Raw genomic sequence first — 19,797 nt, 5'->3', positions numbered from 1 at the left:
TAGCTAGCAGAGACAGACGTTAAAGTAAGCTGGCATTCAAACACTCCCTGTTATCGAACTCTTTCATCACAGCAATGAAGATGCTTCCATTATCCCCCTCTCTCTTACTCAAAAGGGAACAGTTTCTCATGCATAAGTGATCATTCCTCCTTGGGGAAAAGGATAGAACTGAAAGCTAATTGCTGTCAAAATACTGTATATGAAAAAAGCCCTGTTTTCAATATAATCGAGTCTTGTTTGTATGATGCATCAACAGCATTGGAGTCGCTGCAAAGAATGGCCAGTCACCACCTAGTAAAAATGACTTTTATGGTCTCCTCCCACTCCCTAAAGGGAGTTTTGGCTATGCCGCAAAACCACTATGTAATTTGGGCTTGGTTGGCAGACTCTACTTGAAAGGGGACCAAGTCTTGAAGAACCTGGATGCTGTGGATCAGGGCAGAGGTGCACTGGCAAAGATGGGGAGCGAAGGGACATTCCAGTTTTGGATCTCAGCCAAAATGCAGGTATAGCTGTGTGCAGAGAGAGAAAAGAAGACTGGAAACGGTGAGATTGTTACACATCAGCACTGAGTTGCATTAGCAGAGCTGCGAGGGGACTGTGCTGGACTGGACAGTCAGAAGATGTCTCAGCCCTGATGACAATGACACTTTAACAGGCCTGTGGAGGGCAAGTCTGAAACAGAAGGTATTGTGGGTAAAAAGATGAAGGTGCATGAGAAGAGCTCTTTGAGGCTCTTTGAGAGAGAAGAGGGGTTGGAGTTCAGGATAAAGGGGCACTGGCACTGTTGGGGAGCTTATACCACGCCAGGCTTTACCCCATGTGAGGAACTTCACATTCACCTGTCCCCAACACATGCATACTGTGATATGCCTAAAATAATGCCCTCCCTCTAGAAACGAGGACAAAGAATTGCTGACCCATCTTTTGTTTCATACGGCATCTAACTAATGACTGCTACTGAATTATCCTTATATTATATAAAAGCTGTCAAAATACAATTAACATTACAAATTATGAATTATAGAGGTTAAGAAGTTTTGCTGACATACGAACAAAACAACAGTAGACGAAGTTTATCGCTGTTCTAGCTGTAACTGAGAAAAGCTAGAAAGCTGGACAATCTATCAGGACAACTTACGTGCCTGATATAATTAAACCATTTCTAAAATTCTCAGTGGATTAAACCCACTCCTGAAAAATAAAACTCCACACTATTTCAACATTGCTTCTATTGCATTTTCAAACTGGGTTACATTGGCTACCAACATGGTCTCAAATTAGATCATTAATATTAAACAACCACTTGGTCATGACTAGAGTTGGAACCAAGTCAATAATGACTAGAGGTTGGTGAATTTTATTTTTATATATATATATACACATATACACATACATACATACATACATACATACATACACACACACACACACACACCCCTATATATATAGTCAAATTCTGCAAACGGTTTTGGCTGAAAAAACTGATTGGGGGTGGGGGCGGGAATCAGTAGATATTTCAGAACGAAATGTCAAAATGGTTCATTTAGAGATTTGTTGAAATGTCATTATGAATCAACATTTGAAACCTGTTGTTCCATTCAAACTAAATTTTCCAGTTTTTCGTTTAGTTAAGAATTACAACAACAACAAAAAATCTGTTTGGGTTTGAAACAAACCCAATTTTTTTTTTATTTTAACTTTTCATATCAGCCACTGAATCAAAAAAATCAGTTATTCACTCAACTCTAAAATGACCGAGATTCTTTACAGTTTGATAGCTATTAAGTAACCTATGTGAAATGGAGTGGGTCGGCTGAGTTCAGGTCTTCAAGCTCATCATACAACCTGCCACCTTAAAGTGAAAGGTTCATATTAATGTCAGTTATGCTGCACCTGTTAACAGTATTTGTTACTTCTTTATCACTAAAGATGTGTGAGGTGCTTATCGCACATAGAAGGAGACAGCCCTTGAGCCAAGGAGTTTACATTCTAAGCCCTGGATCCAGCCATTGCACTGCTTGACTTCAATGGGATTTGGTGTGGGTACAAGGGATCAGGACCTAATTTAATATAAGTAGGCCAAATTCAGTCCTCCTAGTGTTAACTGTTGAAACCAGATACCATGGTGATCAGTGTAGCCCAAAAAACAAGATTAAGAAAGACAGAAAGAATTTGGCCTTGTTAATCTAATCAAAATTAATCCAAAATAGACTGTTCTATGGATACACGGAGGACTCCAGTTTCCAGACCTGCCATCACCTTTCTGAGAAATACACTGAAGGGAGAAAAAAAGAATTAAGTCATGTTAAAAAACAACCAGAATTCTGCATCAAAATGTTACCATCACTAAACTCAAAGTGAAACATTAAAACTCAGTTACTGCCACAAGCAACTCCAGCCAAAGACGACATCTCGTCCTATCCACTGATGTGAAGAGACGTCCCTCAGTTCAGATTAAGTCACACAGAGATGTTTTTATGTCACTGTGTGCTAAAAGTGGGAGCAAAAACACGACGGGCTGACTCCTGCTCACTGATATGCGAGCATACTCAGCCTACCCTGACCCAGGCTTGCCACATGTGCAGTAGCCAGTTTGGGACATGAATGATATGGTCATAGTGCACCCTTTATCCTGACCTGGCTTAATTTAAATAAGTCAGACTGCCAGCAGTCAGCCATGTTGACACTTCTTTGAAGGCCCCATGAGCAGAATTCAAGCTTTCCTTAAAATAAGCTTCCAGCCTTTACAGTTGAAGAAAAAATATGATGGTGAACTGATGCACTGTGCCTTCCTGAGTCTGCAAAGAGACTGAAAGAATATTCCCTAAAGAAGTAGGAAAGGCTCCCATTCATAACATTGGACGTTAACACTGAAGCCTAGTGATGGTAACCCAAAATGTCAATATTGTTAACTCTTTCACCACTGACAATTTTAGAACAAATAGCCAGCTACTCTGGGACTGTGGGTGGAAGTTGAGTAGAGTATTAACATAATCTACCCATTGCCTTTCAGCTTTCATGAGATCAATGTACTTCTCTGATATTCAAGTATGTGAACAGCCAGTCAGTTACAGGAAGTACCGCCTCCAGAAGGAAGCCCTTTTGAGACTAATGTCACAGTACCAGGATTTCAGAATGCCACAATAAAATTCCAAGCAGGAGGGGAATAAAGGCAAAATTCTCTTCTCAGATCAACAGGGGAATCTTGACTCTATGATCTGCTCATTTTAGATGCAGGCGGATGCCATTCTTGTTAATGAGATTTCTGCACACATGGGAAGAGCAGAATGGGGGAGCCATGATCCATGCGTTGACTTGACAGAAGAATGCTGTCCTACTTCAGAATCAGCCTCATGCTTCCAAAAGGATCCCAAAAGTCTGTGCTGAAGAGGTCTACAAATCTGTGCTACTGTGGATCCCCAACAATTACAGCACCAATTAGCAGGTCAAAAAAAAGACACAAAACCAAAATATCTGTGTCTGTCTAAGGGTGGCATTTCCCAAAGAATCCAGTGTCGGCCTAGCTGCTGCCATGGAAATCACTGAGAACCACTGGCTTTAGTGGAAGAAGGGTTAAGGCAGTGCAGAGTGCTTCTGAAAACCTCACAATTCAGACACACCCCGTAGTTCTCCATAATGCTGTTTCACCTCATTTTTAATGCTGAATTCATACTGAACCAGCAGTTACTGTAATACCAATAAGTCTGCTGCTACTGACAACTAGGGCGGCTGCCTTACTAACAACATTTTTACAGCTCCTTCAGTCTCTGCTGATTAGCACCCTGCCTGATGCTTCACACTCTGGTGCCCAGAAAAGAAAGAAAAAAACCTTCAAAGAGACACACAAATTTAAAAAAAAAAAAAAAAAAAAAAAAGACTTCAGACTCCTTCTCCCAGCATCAGAAGGAACGGCATTTTCTAAATCCACTCTTCCCTTTGACAGAAAGCAAATCAGAACCACAAATTCTAATAAGAATTCTTAGCATTTCTATAGTGCCTTTCACCTGAGGAACTCCAAGTCTTAATATATTAACTAATTAAGCTTCACAACACCCTTGTGAAGTAGGGAAATATTAGCTTTTTTAAACAGAGGTCAACTGAGGCACAGGAAGTTAAGTGACTTGGTCAGAGTCAAAGAGTAAATCACCAACAGAGGCAGGAACAGAGCTATGAAGTCCCAACTCCCAGTTCCACCCCAATTCTAACCAAAACCCCTTCCCTGTCATTAAAGCTGCATAGATACTAAAATGAACCAAGAATTGTCCCACTGCTGCACTGGAGAGAACAATCCTGCATTTGGCTGAGAGATAGGTAGGGAAGAATTGTTAGATCACCCATTTCTAATTTCCATGATTCTCTGATAAACTCTCAGGCTTTTGTGTATTTCAAAATGTTATACAATAAACTTAGGTTTTCAGAAGAGCTCAGGGGCAGATTTTCCAGTGCTCTGCTCACATGATTGGGACCAAAGTTTGAAAAGAGCTCAGCTCCCACTTCTATCTATTTATAGCACCAATTACCGTAGTATTTAAGCACCTCAGAATCTTTACTTATCCTGACAACATCCCTGTGAGGTAGGGAAGTGCTACTATCCCCATTTCACAGAGGGGAACTGAGGCAGAGAGAGATTAAGGGCCTATCTAGGTTTCACTGCAGCACAGACTATGGGAGTATGCAGATCACACCAAAAGGTTGCAATGTAACTGCCCTGTGTGGATGTTGCTGGCCTGAACTAAAAGGTACAGTTAATGCAGTCCTGTCTGACAAAGAGCTCTATGGTAATATGAGCAAGGTACCTTTTAGCTCACACCAGCAACAGCCACACAAGGCATTCTGATGCACTCTGCAATCCACATGCCGCATAGCCCATGCGGCAGTACAGTGATAGGTATCGCTTTAGGTGTCTCACAGGAAACTGGTGATGGGGCAGGGGACTGCACTCGGGTCTCATAAGTCCTAGACTAGCACCCTATTCACGGGGCCATCCTTCCTCAGCCTTCTTCACTTGGGCACCAAAACTAGGGACAGGTTTTCAAAAGAACTCAGCTCCCATTGTGACACAAATGGCCAGATGGTCACAATTAATGTGAACATGGTTTTATGCGGTTGGCTGGCCCCTAACTTCAGAAGAATTAGTCCCACTGGTCACGGCACAGGCACACAAGTTGCGCCAACAGAACAAAAGAGGGAGCAGAATTTTAAGAATAAAACCAACTTTCAGCTGACAGCAAATATTTGAGCCTGAACTGCTTTGTTAATAATCAATGACCTTACAATATTCTTCACCGGCACACAGAGGAACTGCTCTACTTTATGGCACAGGCAGATCTCTCTGCAAAGCTCAGTTGCTCCGTTTTCCTCTTCTTATATTTGAACATATTACAAATAGTTGTACTCACGCTATCAAACAAATTGCTCCCAGCAGAATGAACTCGTCCTTTTGCTCACAATAGGGAAGGAGAGTGGCTTAGTAGTTAAGGCAGGCGAGCGGCCTGCATGGAAGTGCCCTATAGCATTTAATACCGATAGCAACTAAAGGGTTCTACAGCAATGTTATAGGGTACTAGATAAATAACCCTAAAAACCTACAGAATTTAAAAGAAAAGGTGATTCTTTCTATAGGCTTTTTGAAGCAGGGATAGAAGTCTATGGGATGACTAAAAAAAAACCCATAGAAAGGTTAGTATTCATTATTAAATTCTATGGGATTTTTCCATTTGGGGAGGGAGGCAGGACTCCTTGGTTCTATTCCCATCTATGGCAATGATTTACTGTGTAACCTTGGACAAATCACTGAACCATCTGTGCCTCAGATTCACTATCTGTAAAATAGGTCTAAAATACCTAACATGGCTGTAATATGGCTTACTGTAATGTTTGTAAAGTTAATACTTGCACTGTGCTATCACAATGATAGCGTCATAGAAACACAGAGCTGGAAGTCATCTAGTCCACCCCCCCAGGCTGAGAAAGGACCAGATATACCTAGAGGTCATCCCTAATAACAGGTTAGACAAACCCCTATTAAAAGCCTCCGAGGGATAACACAACCTCCCTTTGTAACCTGTAGGCACTGGTGCTCCGCAAACACTTGTAATAAATGTATGCCATTGCTTGAGATCCTTCGATGGATGGTGACATAGAATGGAAAGTATTAATGTTACAAAAAATAGTTTTTAAGGAATAATTGTGTTGATCTATAAGAAATACAGAAGACAGACTAGTAACATTTCTATAGCCAATGCTTGTGTTTTTCCTGAATGGAGAGGGGACATCAAAATAAACATATTGCACAGGATATTCCAGCCCAATTGGGATAAATGCGGTCAAAATGTCTGACCACAACAAGCAAGCTGCTCTGCTCACTGCAGTACGTGATCGAAGGGTGGGTTTGCCAGCGTGGGAAGTTATAATATACTGATAGGATTGAAGAGATACTGGTTAGCTGCCATAGATATGTCCTCAGAAAGGAAGCGAGGAGGCATAGTAAACAACACAGTCCTCCCTCACAGATGAAAATTATTCCCCATTGCTAGCTATTTGTAGAGAACCAGCCATCATGGTATTTTGATGTGGATAATAATACTTACCATGTATACAGGTCTTTATACTTTTCAAAGAGATGGAGAGACACTAACCTCTCTATATCCCAAAGTGTTTGCAATGCTGATTAGCCCAATATTTTCAGCTCTATCCAGCCAAGGTACTTCTAAGGTACCTGTCGCTTCGATACCTGAACACTTATGAGAAAACTGAGGGAGAAAGGTTAGCAACTCGCCCACACACCACGAGTCTGCAGGCAACGCCAGCATTAAATTTAAGGCTTACTAGCTCCCCACTTCATGTCAATCCACTAGATGAAACTGCCTTTAAACCAAGATAAACCTTTGTGAGCCACTTCAGTAGTGAGGAGGCAAAATGTTTCCTCCAGGAAGTAGCGAAGGCGATTTTCTCAGAGACCAAAAATAACGGTAAATTGTTCTGCTCTTCCATCTGCCTGAGAATGAACAGGTTCTTCAGAGTGCTATGAACATCTGCTGTAATTTAATTACAAATGGACACAATCCCAAAGTCTATCCCAGTTCTAGAGATTTTTACCAGATCCCAACTTTAAATAAGGAATCTCTTTGAAACTGGACTGGTCTTTAGAAGTATGCTCACTGTGCCTTAGCAACCGGTCACCTCTCTTCCCAATTTTCTGGATTCCAGTTTCAGTGGGTTGTTCCTGCCTCTTGCCAGCTAGCCTGACAGGACACTGAAAGCATCCTGAAAACCCTTTGGGGCCCATACAACTTCACCACATGGTGACACGTCAAGATGTCTGACTGCGATACAGCAGCAAGGTATCTCAGTCTAGATAGCTCTATGGCATGAGGCAAAGGCTATGCGCTGCAGAACAAAAATTTAGAAGTTGGTGACTGTCCAAGCATGGGAGCATTCCCAGGAGGTATCTGCCAAGGGCTTGGCTATTTTAGCTTCAGTCTATGTTCCAGACCTTCAGGATGGTCTGGAACATCACATTTGCACTGTAATGGGATGGCTGCCTGTGGCAAGGTAGTTCAGATTTCAGTATATCCTGGTGCAGCCCCAGGCACACCCCACGGTCCTGATCCACTTATGGATTCTCTAGGAGACTGCCCATGTTTCTGACTCACATCAAAACCACCCCTATTACTTCCATGGAATAATTTACATTGTCATAACATGTTAACTGGGGACTTGAGGAATTTTCTTATTTGAAGCTAGGAATCGGAACGCCTGTGTTGTGATGCAAGATAATGTAGACACAGAACACTAAGCTATCGCCTTTTTTTCCAGAACTCAGTGTGTAAGGTTTTCACCTCAGATGTAGGACCTGACCTTACCACCCTCTAAAAAGTCACTGGGACTGGAACTATGGACTCCAATTAATGCCAGTATTCTCTTCCCCATAGGAACTACTGGGTTGTGCCTGAGGCAGTAGCCAATACCTGATACTTCAAAGGATATGTTAAAAATTACCTATTGTGCTCCGAGCCACATGTGCAGTGATGTGGGAGGGGCAGGGAATAGGGGAAGCGATCTTTCCTGAGCCCTGCAGTCATCGAATTAATGCTTTACGGCATGAATTGAATAACTTTATCTTACATAACAAATATTATTTGCCTTAAAACTACCCATCCCTTTTTGAAATCCAGCTACAGTTAATTAACTCTGTGGTCTCTAGAGTAGTTCTTCTCTGAGGGATTTTAACCTAGATTTTATTCTTTTCCCTAAAGTCTCTGCAGCAATCTCCAATATATGCAGGTTTTCTTAGCTTTTTCTTTCTCTCTCTTTTTTTTTTTTTAAAGTTGAATTCATTGGTGGATTATTCCTTGAATGGATTTGGTGAATTCGGTGCTGTCCATTCAGTTCTACTGGGGGATGGACTATAAATTGTCGAGAATAGGCATTTTGGTTCTGAGGGAAACTACCACCCCTCTTCATGCAAAAGTAACAAGGGCTATGAAGCAAAATCTCCCTCATGGTCTTCATACAATAATGGTTTACAGGCTCCATGATTTTTCTGAACCAGCACAAACGCAAAAGAATTGGAAAATAGGACCAGTGTATGAACTTTCCAAGGAAGGAAGAAATCATTTACAAAGGTGCCAACTTTGGCAAAAGAAAATATGTGCACTTTGGCCACATTATTAAACAAGAGCTTGCAAAAATGAAGAGGTCTGCATTTGTTTTATTTCTAACTAATTTATTAATATGCTCTGGACACAGGTCAAAACCATCTTCTCATTATTAAGAGCATTGGCTTGACATGCAATGGGAACTGAAAGCACTTTGACACACAAGTAGTTACTGTTAATTTGTCAGCAGTGCACGGAGGCCCCAGTCAATGTTCACAGCCCCACGGTGGCCTTGGGCAAGGAACATCCCCTCTCTGTTCCTCAGTCTCCCCATCTAAAATGGGGATACTACTACTTACCTCCTCTGTAAAAGCGCCTAGAGCTCTGCTGATGAAAAGTGCTACAGAAAACAGCTAGGCATGATTATCGGCATCAGCACCACCTACCAAACTGGCTCGTTTGTAACTTCTCAGAGCAAAATGCTGCAGTGTATCACAACAGAGCTCTGCACTTCCCTGCATGGACAGGAAGCGAACTGGGCAGCGTATTTAGAATAGATTCTATTTCTCCTTCAAAAGATCTGAATTCACAAAATTTCTGTGAAATTGCCCCAAGTTCATACGATTTCAACATTGTTTGGCCAAATTTAATGCAAAATTGCTTTCTCTGGGCGTGGAAACTGGACCAGCTCAAGGCCTTCACGCCATCTACAGGGCTTATGCGGGACCTAAGTGGTGCACAGGTCTTTTGCTGGACCCTTGGACAGGAACAAATTGCATACCCTCGGAGTGTTAGGAAAACATTAAAAAGAGGCTCTTGATTGAAAACTCACATCTGTGAATTTTGAGAAAGCTAAAGAAAGAGAAAATGGTGCCAGAGAAAGTACTGGATTAAGCCCAGGCTGGAACTAGACGGTCCTGAGTTCTATTTAAAGGTCTTACGTTGGATTCTGCTCTCAGTTGGATCAAATAAATCCAAGTAACTGGCCCCACCTCCATCTGTCCATGGGTTTTATGCTGCTGCCCATCACCATGGTATCTGAGCATATTCCAAGTAAAATCAAGTAGAGGACTTCATGGAGTCTCTGGCACACTTCCCTTTTTGGGGTAAAAAATGCTTAGAATAGGGTTTTTCTGGTTGATAAATGTTTGGGAATAGAGGAGGCTGTTCTTATTGTGAGTATTACTTACGGTGGAAAAGCCTTCTCAAAGAGTACGGCTTCGCAAAGAGTACGGCTTCCACTAGGAACGCTTTGTCCTCAGCTCTCACATCTTCGTCCTGGGATCTGCGTTGGAGCATAGATTCTATTCCTACTAGTAGAACCCTATAACCAATGCAGCATTCCATGATGATGCATATGAAGCTACCTGTTCTTTTCCTTTGGAAATTTAAAACTCACAAGAGATGGTTTTATTAGAATTTAGGAAAGACTTGCAGAGAGAGAGAGAGAGAGAGAGAGACCGAGACCTATTTGTTTAGGTCCTTATATGACCCTCACTGCTGCAGTATCTGAGGGTCTCTTGAACTTACTCTCTGTCACCATCCCCACAAAGTAATACTCTATACAAATGTCTGGTCATGTGAATCAGGACAAAGGGGGAGGGGAGAGAGAACAATTGTACAAAAGCACCACATTTCAAGAACAGCCCTGTCACAGGGAACACACGAACATTTTTAAGGTCACAAAGCTTCTCTGCTAATACATTTTATCTTTCTTGAGTATTTCCTCCCAGTTCTGCATGCCCAGCTTAGCCTTGGTAGCCAGAGCCTAGAATAGGAGTTAAACAGCTCAGCCACAAACTTCCCCATCTGATAGTGTTCAAGAAATACCTAGCAAGAAGCCATCAATTTAAAGCCACGGCTTGGAATAGCTTAAGCCACCCCACAGCAAAAGAGATCATCCCAACCAAAGTAAGGGTTGGATAATCCCCATGGCCACAAACAAAACATCAGCTTCTGTGGTCAGCACAGAGCAGTCAGTAGGCTCCATTTTAACTAACAGGAAGGTGCTGTGCATGCAGCTAAGGGATTATTATGACCTTATCAGTGTTCGGAACCTTTAAACCTCCAAGGACCACTGTGTTGACATACGAAGGAAGCACCTCTTTGCTCTCTTGGAAAGAAAATAGGGAGAAATTATTAGACTGTGGTACAGTTTTCCAAGGGAACAGGCAGGGATCCTATCAAGTGAATTACTGAAACTTGGACTTCCAGCCCTGAAGATTTTTCTGTAGAGAACAATTAATTGGCTGAGGAATAATCCAGGGGATCTACAGACATTTTCCATCTCTAATATCTATGGATCCAATTCCGCCACCCTTCCTCAGCTGAGTAGTAAGTAATTTGCCCCACAAATGGACCCACTGATTCCAAGAGGATACTCACAGAGTAAGGTACCAGTCAACATGAGCACACGTGGCAGAATCCAGCCCTATGATCCATAGGATTATTTATCATACAGGATTTGTTTCAGATGTTAGAGCTTCATTATTTAAATGCCAAAGGGCCTAATCCTGCCCTCTTAACATCCCTGCAGCCTCACTGAACACAAGGGGCCAAACCCTGGTTGTACACTTAAACCAGGGGTGAATTTGGTCCAGCGAGGCTCCAAAGGTGTAACTAAGGGCAGAATTCCGCCTAAACCTACAGATTATTATTCATAAAGGTACTAATTTACCTAACTGACTATTATGGCCAATTATTCAAATCTGTACTTGCCTATGTCACTGTATCTAATTCAAATGCTAGACTATTCTATGTTACCCGATCAAACCTTCACAAAAGCTATGTCCAGATAACCCTATCACAGAAAATACCTATCAGGGAAAATACTTTGAGTCCAATAATTCCCAAAACTTTTCGGGGAAGAGCCCACCTTGGGGAAAATGAAACCAACTGCACACCTCTGTAGTGCAACCACGTGTTGTTACACGACTTGTTGTTAAATGTTTACATCTTCTGTACCCCATCTTCTACTCCTGGATAATCCTTTGCACATTACAAGGGCTCACCCCACACCTTGGGAAATGTTGCGGTGGACTTTCATAATATGATCCTTCTTCACCTTTCTTATAGCAAAATAGTTAATGTTGTCATTTAAAGTTTCACCCTTACCATCTGAACTAGTGCCCTCTGAAATGAATGGGCACTTCATACTTCAGGGCTATTGTTTCAGGCTCTCTGCAAACTCTGGCACCCACTGCTACTTTGGTTAGATAAGCTTCAAAACATGATCTGAATGTAGAGACTAGCTTTTTTTCTTCAAAAAGAAAAGTCCTTCACAACCATTCATTGTGTGTATAGAATGATGCAGGATACATGCCTTACTGTTTACTTTTTTCATTATGAATGAATACTCATAGTTGTACAGTCCCGCAGTGTATATATTTCCTCAGAACAGATCCCTAAACTGGCATTCAGTGACTGGAGTGGAGAGGAAGGTTTCTCTCTAGTACCGCCTGGCCAAGTCTTCATTTTTCTTTCTCAGAAAAAAAAAAAATTTCCTCCCCCACCCCCAGTGGCAGAGGAAGTGACTGGATCAGGTGCTGGGATTGCCAGTGGCACTGCAGAATTGCCTCCTCAGCGGGAAACTGAATAATACGGACACAGCAGGCTGGGAAGTAAAGGCTGTCAAGAACTGCACTGAGTCTTTTGAGAAAGTCTAATTCCCCGTGATAGACGCTGTTTATTCTTTTTCTTGCTATGCTGTTGACTTTATTTGAAACCCCCTGAAGCAATGAGATCTCTTAGTTGGATACATGCAGTATATCAAGCTGAAGTGAAGGCACCTGCAACTCAGAGAGGGCTACTTTTGAGTTACAGAAAAGCTATGTGTGACGGCTCTCTTAAAGCTGCACTTCGCTTACAGTACCCATGACCAACCATGCCTGGTTCTCAGTCTGCCATCAGGATGTCTGACATTTGACAGAGTGCCCGAGATACAGGCCAGCAAGCTAAGTGGGGTGCTGGGACTCAGAGGAGCTGAAAGGCCTTTTCATAAGGGAAATAAAATGCCGATGCCAAGTGTCACTTCCTTCAAATGAAAAAAAAATACAGGAGAAGAAAAATCAAGTTGGATCCAATTCTGATCTCAGCTTCACTGGTGTAAATCCAAGTAATTCTTGATATACCCTGAGATCAGAACCTAGGCCGCTATGATTTGCCTCTTCTCTTTTCCCATCATTTGTATGTTTCTGACTCAACCTGGAAGCAGTGATTTATTTGTGAGATTCCTGGGAAGAGGGGAAAGCCAGGAAGATCTCTTGAAGCTGTGGGCAGAGGTACAACAGGGTGTCACAGTATTTGGAAAGAACAATGCCAACCACAGAAAAATAGAGGGATTAGGGGACAAATATGCTCCCTGATAGAGCCTCAGCTTGTGCAACTGGGGGCCTCTCCAGTAAAGTCAATAGAGTCAGACTGATTAAACCAGATGAAGATCTGCCGTCTGGGAGATAATATCCCCATATAAACATGGGGGAAATAAAGCCCAGTGAGATAGAGGGACCTGGCTTCTGATTTTGTAGGCACAGTTATGCCCAAGCAATCAACGATGGGTAGAAATTATGGCAATTTTGGCTGTAAATGCTTACCCTGGGTGACTAAATAAAAATGGGCTGATTTTCAGAGGAACTGAGCATCTATCTCCTGGTGACTTCAGCACCTCTGAACCTCAGGCTCGTTTTTAGTTAGGAGCCTATATGTGGATTTAGGCACCTAGCCTACACTTATAAATTTGTGGCCTACATATTTAACTTCCTGATTCAGGGCACCATTTGGTAGTTAGCCTATGCTACCACCAGTGCACACAATTAATTGGGGTGCAATGATTTGGCCCTGCAAAATGAAAGGCCATGTTGCAAAATCAAGCTCTGGGTGACTTGTTCAAAGTCACAGAATGAATCCGTTACAAATTTGAGAATAAAACCCAGGAGTCCTAATGCTAGCCATCTGCCGCTCTAACCACTAGACCTTAGTCCTGCGTTAAGGAGGGAGACCACTACTCTAATTTCTCCGATGACAGGCCTGAGACTCAGCAATAGCTCCTCATCCTACATCTTCCACATGCTGCTTTTAAACTCTTGCCATAGGAAGGGAAAGAAACTGTTTTCCTGTTCCTGTGCCCCAGATAGAGGGTCTTTTATTTTTCTTCTTTTTCGGGCTTGTGCTCTCTTGACATATTGGCAACATCAAACATTTTGCTTTGATGGAAACAAATTGCTTTGCTTGAGGACTTTTAGCACTATAACTTTGACTGGCATCTCTGTTTCCCTGCTTGACTAGGCATTATTTGACCGTGTGACAAATGGCAATGCCATCAGCTAAGTTTTCAAGTGCCCATACAACTCGGCAATAGAGTGCGACATTAAACTGCCTGATGTCCTCATTTTTCTGAATGGCAGGTTGTTAAGAATACTGCCTCTTTACCTATCTATCTAGCTGTCTGTCTTAGATATGACAAACACACCCATCACTTTAATATCTAGATGCCGTTTCAGCAGGATACAGAGGAGATCCAGCAAGGACATAAGCACTTGTATTTCCACATATTACCACCTCCTAAGTCCTATGACATATTTCATCTGACTACCGCCAAATGCTTCCCACAAACCCCAGCAAAGGTGCATCAATAACGTTATCCACATTTTACCATCAGAGGTTAATCCAGATCATGCAAGGAATCAGTAACAGAACCAAAAAAAGAACCCAGGAGTCCTAAAATACATCCATGCTTCTTTTGAGGAATTTGCACAAGGACACTCTTTAAATGAAAGTCTAACAACATGCCTTTCTGTATGTTGTAAATCCCTACCCCCATCAGGAAGGATGGAGCAAAACCCACTTGAGGCAAAACAAGGGACAGTCATGTGTGCTAATTCATGACTACTCTGATCAAGTTTTAATTTCCTCATTACAATCCAATACTCCGAAAGAACTCCACTTTCACCAAGCAGCTGAGACCCTGTATCTCACCAAAATGGAGACAACTCTTTAGCCGACATTATAGTTGTGATTCTGCTTTGGTGCTGATAACATGAGAAATGTAAAGGTTGGGCCTAATGGATGACATTTACCCATCCAGAATTTTATTTATTTTTTAAGATGCTGCTAAATTTCAGCTCCAGTGATCTGATGGTTCAGACATGTGTACAAGTCATAAAACTCTAAATGGCAATTTGTGCTGGATATGAACTGCCAGTAGGAGCCCTTCTATAACCCCTATTATGTTCTAGAGAGAAAACCCTTTACATCATTAATCATCACTCTTGGTGATGCTGGGTGGAGCAGCTGGAAGTATAATCATAACTGCAACACATCAAGCCTAAGCCCTTTCAAGAATGTCAGTCTGCTCTTAGGCCCTTTGCTCAGATTTAATTCTCACTTCAACATGGTATTCTTCCTCTCTTCAGGCAAAACTCACCCCTGCAGAGAGGCCAGGCCTAAAGGCAATGCACCACTCAAGCTCCAGGTATGCCCTTCAAATTAGGGTGCACAGGCTTTGTGCTGGCTCTCTACACTGAGAGCATTTCACTTTTCTTATACAACGCAGTTGTGCAGCACAGCCCCATGCTGTTAAATAACAGCAGATCTCCACCCCATAAGTGGCTACATTTAAGAGTGTGTGTGTGTATGTGCGCGCGCACGCACTTTACCAACTATAGATTGAGATACCAATAGAAATCCAGATGATACAAATCTGTAACTGTAACAATAACACACAGCACCCAGTTTTTTCTTGTATCAGTTACACACATGGGGTTGAAAGTCCTGCTGTTGCTAGTACTGGACAAGCATGAAAAATCTCTTTCTTTTCACTGCCCTTATTGTGTGGTGCAGTGAATGGGATCCCTTTATTCTGGGGTGTACGGAAATCTCCCCTCCAGTGCTCCTGTGAAACACACTGGATTTGTACAAAAGCCTGTTCAAATAAACTGCTCTTCTCCTGGGGGATTTGAAATTAGGACACCCATGAACAGCTCATGCATCCTTAACAATAATTTTTTTTTTGGCAATCAGAATATATAATTAGGCGCATATAGTTGTACAGAGTCAAAGATGCTTTAGTTATAGTCCCCTGAAGGGATTCCTGGAGTGAGGAAGAAAAGACATCTGCTAACTCCAATGGAAGTGTCAGCAAGGAAATAAACTGGGGAGGAACAACATAAAAACAACGAGAGCTAAACTGGAATTCAGCAACTCTCCAGGAAAACAAAAAAGTCACTCTCATTAAAAACAAAAACAAAAAAACCCAAAGGGCAAATCAGTAAGGCAGCTTCATATCCTTTTGTTCGTCTGTTTCCATTGGCAAGGGATTTTTGTTTGTTTGTTTTTAATATGAATAAACATAAGCAAGAGGAAAAAGCGCTTCGAAAATTGTACCCAATAACATTTCTATCAAAGTAAGATCTTGAAATTCCTGTAGGTCTTACCTCAAATGTCCCTTTAAATTACTAACTAAACCAATAAATATGATCTATAGATTCATTAAGAGAGATTAACACGCCCATGGTTTTTTAAATAATGCATTTTAGTGACATTTAAACCAGGACAAATATTCAGCACACACAGATAGATCAGTGTTATTTATATGACCATTGCTGCAATTTAAGCAAGTTAAAACTGACTAGCAGGAGGAAATTCCTTATGGTAAGAACTATGAAGTTGTGATATTACCTCCCAAAGGAAGTGACGGAAGTCCCATTTCTTGAATCACTTTAAAGTACACAGCATGAAACACAAGCAAATACATAAGGTCTGATCCTTACTACTGGGCTTGCATCCATGAGTAATGACTGCAGTGGGGCTATTCACAACTGCAAGCACTAGGACTTCAGTTCAGGAAAGCATAAGACTCAAGCACCTACTCAAGCACTTTTCTGAATTGGGATCTGGGCCCAACCATAGGTGTTTGCGGCCTATAATGGGTAACAATGCTGAACTGGTAGGGCAGGGACACACGGCCCAAACCTGCTCTCACTGAAATCAATGGATATTGTGCTATGGATTTAGTGAGGACAATTAGGTTTTTCAATGTCTAACTTCCATAATAAAGAACCATTTGAGATCTCTAATTTTCAAGAGGTTTCTCTTTCATCCATTTTAAATACAGATTCTTAGATAGGCCAGATGAGACCACTATGGCCATCTAGTCTGTAACACGGGATGAAGAAATTCAGCAGACAATCTCAGTACTCACTTCTGTTTTAAATAAAAGTTTGCCCAGTTTTATGCTAAAACTTTTTATACAAACATATTCAACCATGTCATATTCCTGCATTAGGGGTGAAATTCAGCCCACCTCAAAAGGTCCATGTAAGACTCTATCCATCACTTAAGCTCCTTATTAAAAAGTTTATATGTGATGCACAGTATCTTTTCAAGGCCCTCTTGCACTGAGGTGAATTCCACTGTAACCGTTTATGCCCTTGTAAACCTCCATATACATGTGATAGTGTACTGTAGCCATCTTATATGAGGCCACCACCACAGGCTATAGGAAGATGCCAATCCAGACACAAATATTTCTCTGGAAATTTCTACTGAAGCCATAACCATGGCACACTGAAGCCAAAATCTTGAGATTCTTGTGTGATGAAGTAAAAGATGCCGTGAGCGTTAAAATAATATGTACTTGGTAGATTTATCTTAGAGATAGCCCTGGACCACTAAGTTCAGACCTGGCTCCAAATCCAAACATCTAAATTTGTGGTGTTTGCATCTTGGAGGACTGACTCGTGCCCTGCTCTCATTTATATGTATTGATAGTTACCAAAAAAAAAAATCTATATTTTGTCAACTGTTGAGGAGGGAGGTTTAAATGTTGAATAAAAATGAATCAATGACTTTGCTTTCATGTGGCCTCCATGAAATATATTGAAGGCCAACTCCCATATAATGACTACTGGGCTTCTGTCACTACCCTTGTATAATGTGGTGGGGAGCGCTGAGAAAAAAACTGTAATGTTTGCAAAAGACCTACAGGTTAGCCAGAGTTCAAAATGCCAACCAACTCCCCTTTATTACCACAGCGCACACCAGGGTGAGCTGCAGGATCAGTGTCTATACTCGGCTGCTTACTTGCCAACAGGAAGAGGGGCGGATGCATTCGAAGAGAAGGATCACTTACATCAATGAGGTCAGAGACATCGTGGATGTAGTATTTACTGACGGCTGCATTTGTGGCTGCCAGGTTCAGCAGATAATCGTTCCTGGCTTTAGTGCACTTCAGCTTGTTTTCAGAATATTTGGCTTGCCTCTGAAAAAGCAAAATAGAATGAAAAAGCACAAATAAGTTATCCAGGAGGTTCACATTTCCTCTTGCTACAAGTCTTCCACAGCGCACTGCTGCGCTGGTCTCACGTATTAACACCCCGTTGGTAGGATGCAGCATATACCTTTACCAGTACAACAAGTGAATCCATCTGAACATACCTGATACATTCAACAGCAAGCAAGTGCATTCAACTTGAATGTACACAATGCATTCAGAGCACAGTTCTCTTATCTGCACATGCATGGAAGATATGGCATCAGTCAAGATTAGAGGGCCAAATTCTACTCACTGATGTATATCTGGAATCACTCCAGATTTATACAGTTGCATCTGGCCCTGGAATCTGGCCCAAAGGCTCAAGCTGCAAAATTCAGAAGGGGATCCAGAATTCAAACCCCTACAAGTTCAGAGCATTTGTTCAGGATGGTCTCCAATCAAGAAGTTAAACAAGAATGACTGACCCTTGCAAGGAGCTTTCTGCTATCTTATATTCCAGTGCAACATACACAGCTGAGTAAACACACATCTAACTAATGGTTTCCTGGCCAGGGAGGCTACTTTTCATTTTCACAAAAAAAGAAAATCAGAAAAAGTGCCCGAATGACAATATTTGGAGTTCCTGTGAGTCTGCAGAATGCAAGGTTTTTGGCGGCCTGGAGAAGAAAGAGGTAATGGGTTCTGCCAGTAGTAAGGGCTGCATTTTTCTTCAGAGTCCCATCAGAATGCTGCCCCATTAGCTCACGGACCAGTGGAAAGAGTATGTGAGCCTCTTCTTCAAGTCTCTGATTTAATGAATCCTGGGATATCTATTGTTCATTGTTACAAGAACAGATTTGGGAGATGAAAAACGAAGCAGTGAAATACAGTCTGCAAGCTGATCATAACCCTCCCCTGCACGATGCCCTCTCTGTCCACTTGACGGAGCATTACCATGGCAGTCTAGATTTACTGCTACGCTCCCTCCCTCAGCAGTCAGCAAAATCTCTCAGATCCTAGATTGTGTGTGATTAAAAATATCAGTTGGACCCACTGGCCACAGTCTGACTAGCTCCTGTATAAGCATTTCATTTGCTCTAGTTTGTGCTGGCTGCCTCAACCTTTTTTGTTGTGTTTGTTTTCAAAGCCGTTGCTTTTTGGAGGCCCTTTCAACTGCCCTTTTCAACTCTCCCTCCATGCTGAGGCACTGTGCAATATTTAACGGTTGGCCATATCAGACCCTAACTGCGTATTTCATCCTCTCTGTGGATGTGTGCTGCATGATGTTCCCCAGACCCCGTTTTCTGCTAAAAGGTCGCAGCCTGACTTTGAATCCATCCCTTGCTGCCTACTGACTTTGGCACATCGCCATTACTAATAAGCAATAAAGAGACTTTTTATAGCATCCCCAGACTGCTCTTTGCTGAACTATACACAAGCATTGAACTAGCAGGAGACTTCCTCCCGGATCTCTTCAAAGGCCGCAGAAAGGGTTGCACGACCGTGGTGAATGCTGGAGCTGAAACCTGTGCCACAGGGAGATTTTTGTCTGCACACCTAGCCCAGTACACATGTAGCTGGCATCCACTACTGCGTCCATCAGCAATCAAGCGGTCAGCCATGCAGGAGGCTCATTATTCCTCCCACCTACCTTCTCCTTCATCTTCTCAATCTTCTTGACGGAGCTCCGGCGCTGAGGCCTGTCCTCGTGCCGCAGCAGGTTGACACTGATGTCCCCAGACTTGTTGAACTGCTTTTCCTCCTGCTTCTCTGCTTCCTTCAGCTTGCTCTCAGCGCTGATGCTTTCCGCGTGGTACATGTGGTAGGTTTTCATCACCTGAAGAGACAGACAGTAATGAGTCTCCTACACTGTGTGTTAGTGTTTGTGCACAGTGCAGGCTGGAGAGCCCTAGAGACCATGGGCCGGATTCTCACTTATGCTAA

General features: G+C 42.2%; 1 protein-coding gene across 9 annotated transcripts in view; it reads right to left on the bottom strand.

Annotated features, from left to right (window-relative positions):
- Nucleotides 1–19,797, bottom strand: part of SRGAP3 (SLIT-ROBO Rho GTPase activating protein 3) — a 300,075-nt gene that overhangs the window by 40,920 nt on the left and 239,358 nt on the right. For all 9 annotated transcript variants that reach the window (XR_005601272.1, XM_039547357.1, XM_039547359.1 and 6 more), the window contains 2 exons: nt 19,505–19,690; nt 17,731–17,859 (listed from right to left, as the gene is read on the bottom strand). Coding sequence is in view for 8 of the 9 variants with exons in the window: in XM_039547357.1 (XP_039403291.1) it covers nt 17,731–17,859; nt 19,505–19,690 (315 nt within the window). In the remaining variant the exon portion in view is untranslated. The remainder of the gene's footprint in view (nt 1–17,730; nt 17,860–19,504; nt 19,691–19,797) is intronic.

The sequence above is a fragment of the Mauremys reevesii genome, linkage group 7 (assembly GCF_016161935.1).
Source record: "Mauremys reevesii isolate NIE-2019 linkage group 7, ASM1616193v1, whole genome shotgun sequence".
Classification (NCBI taxonomy): Eukaryota; Metazoa; Chordata; order Testudines; family Geoemydidae; genus Mauremys; species Mauremys reevesii.
The sequence above is the reverse complement of the archived record's forward strand: the minus strand, read 5'-3'. Positions and strand labels throughout refer to the sequence as shown.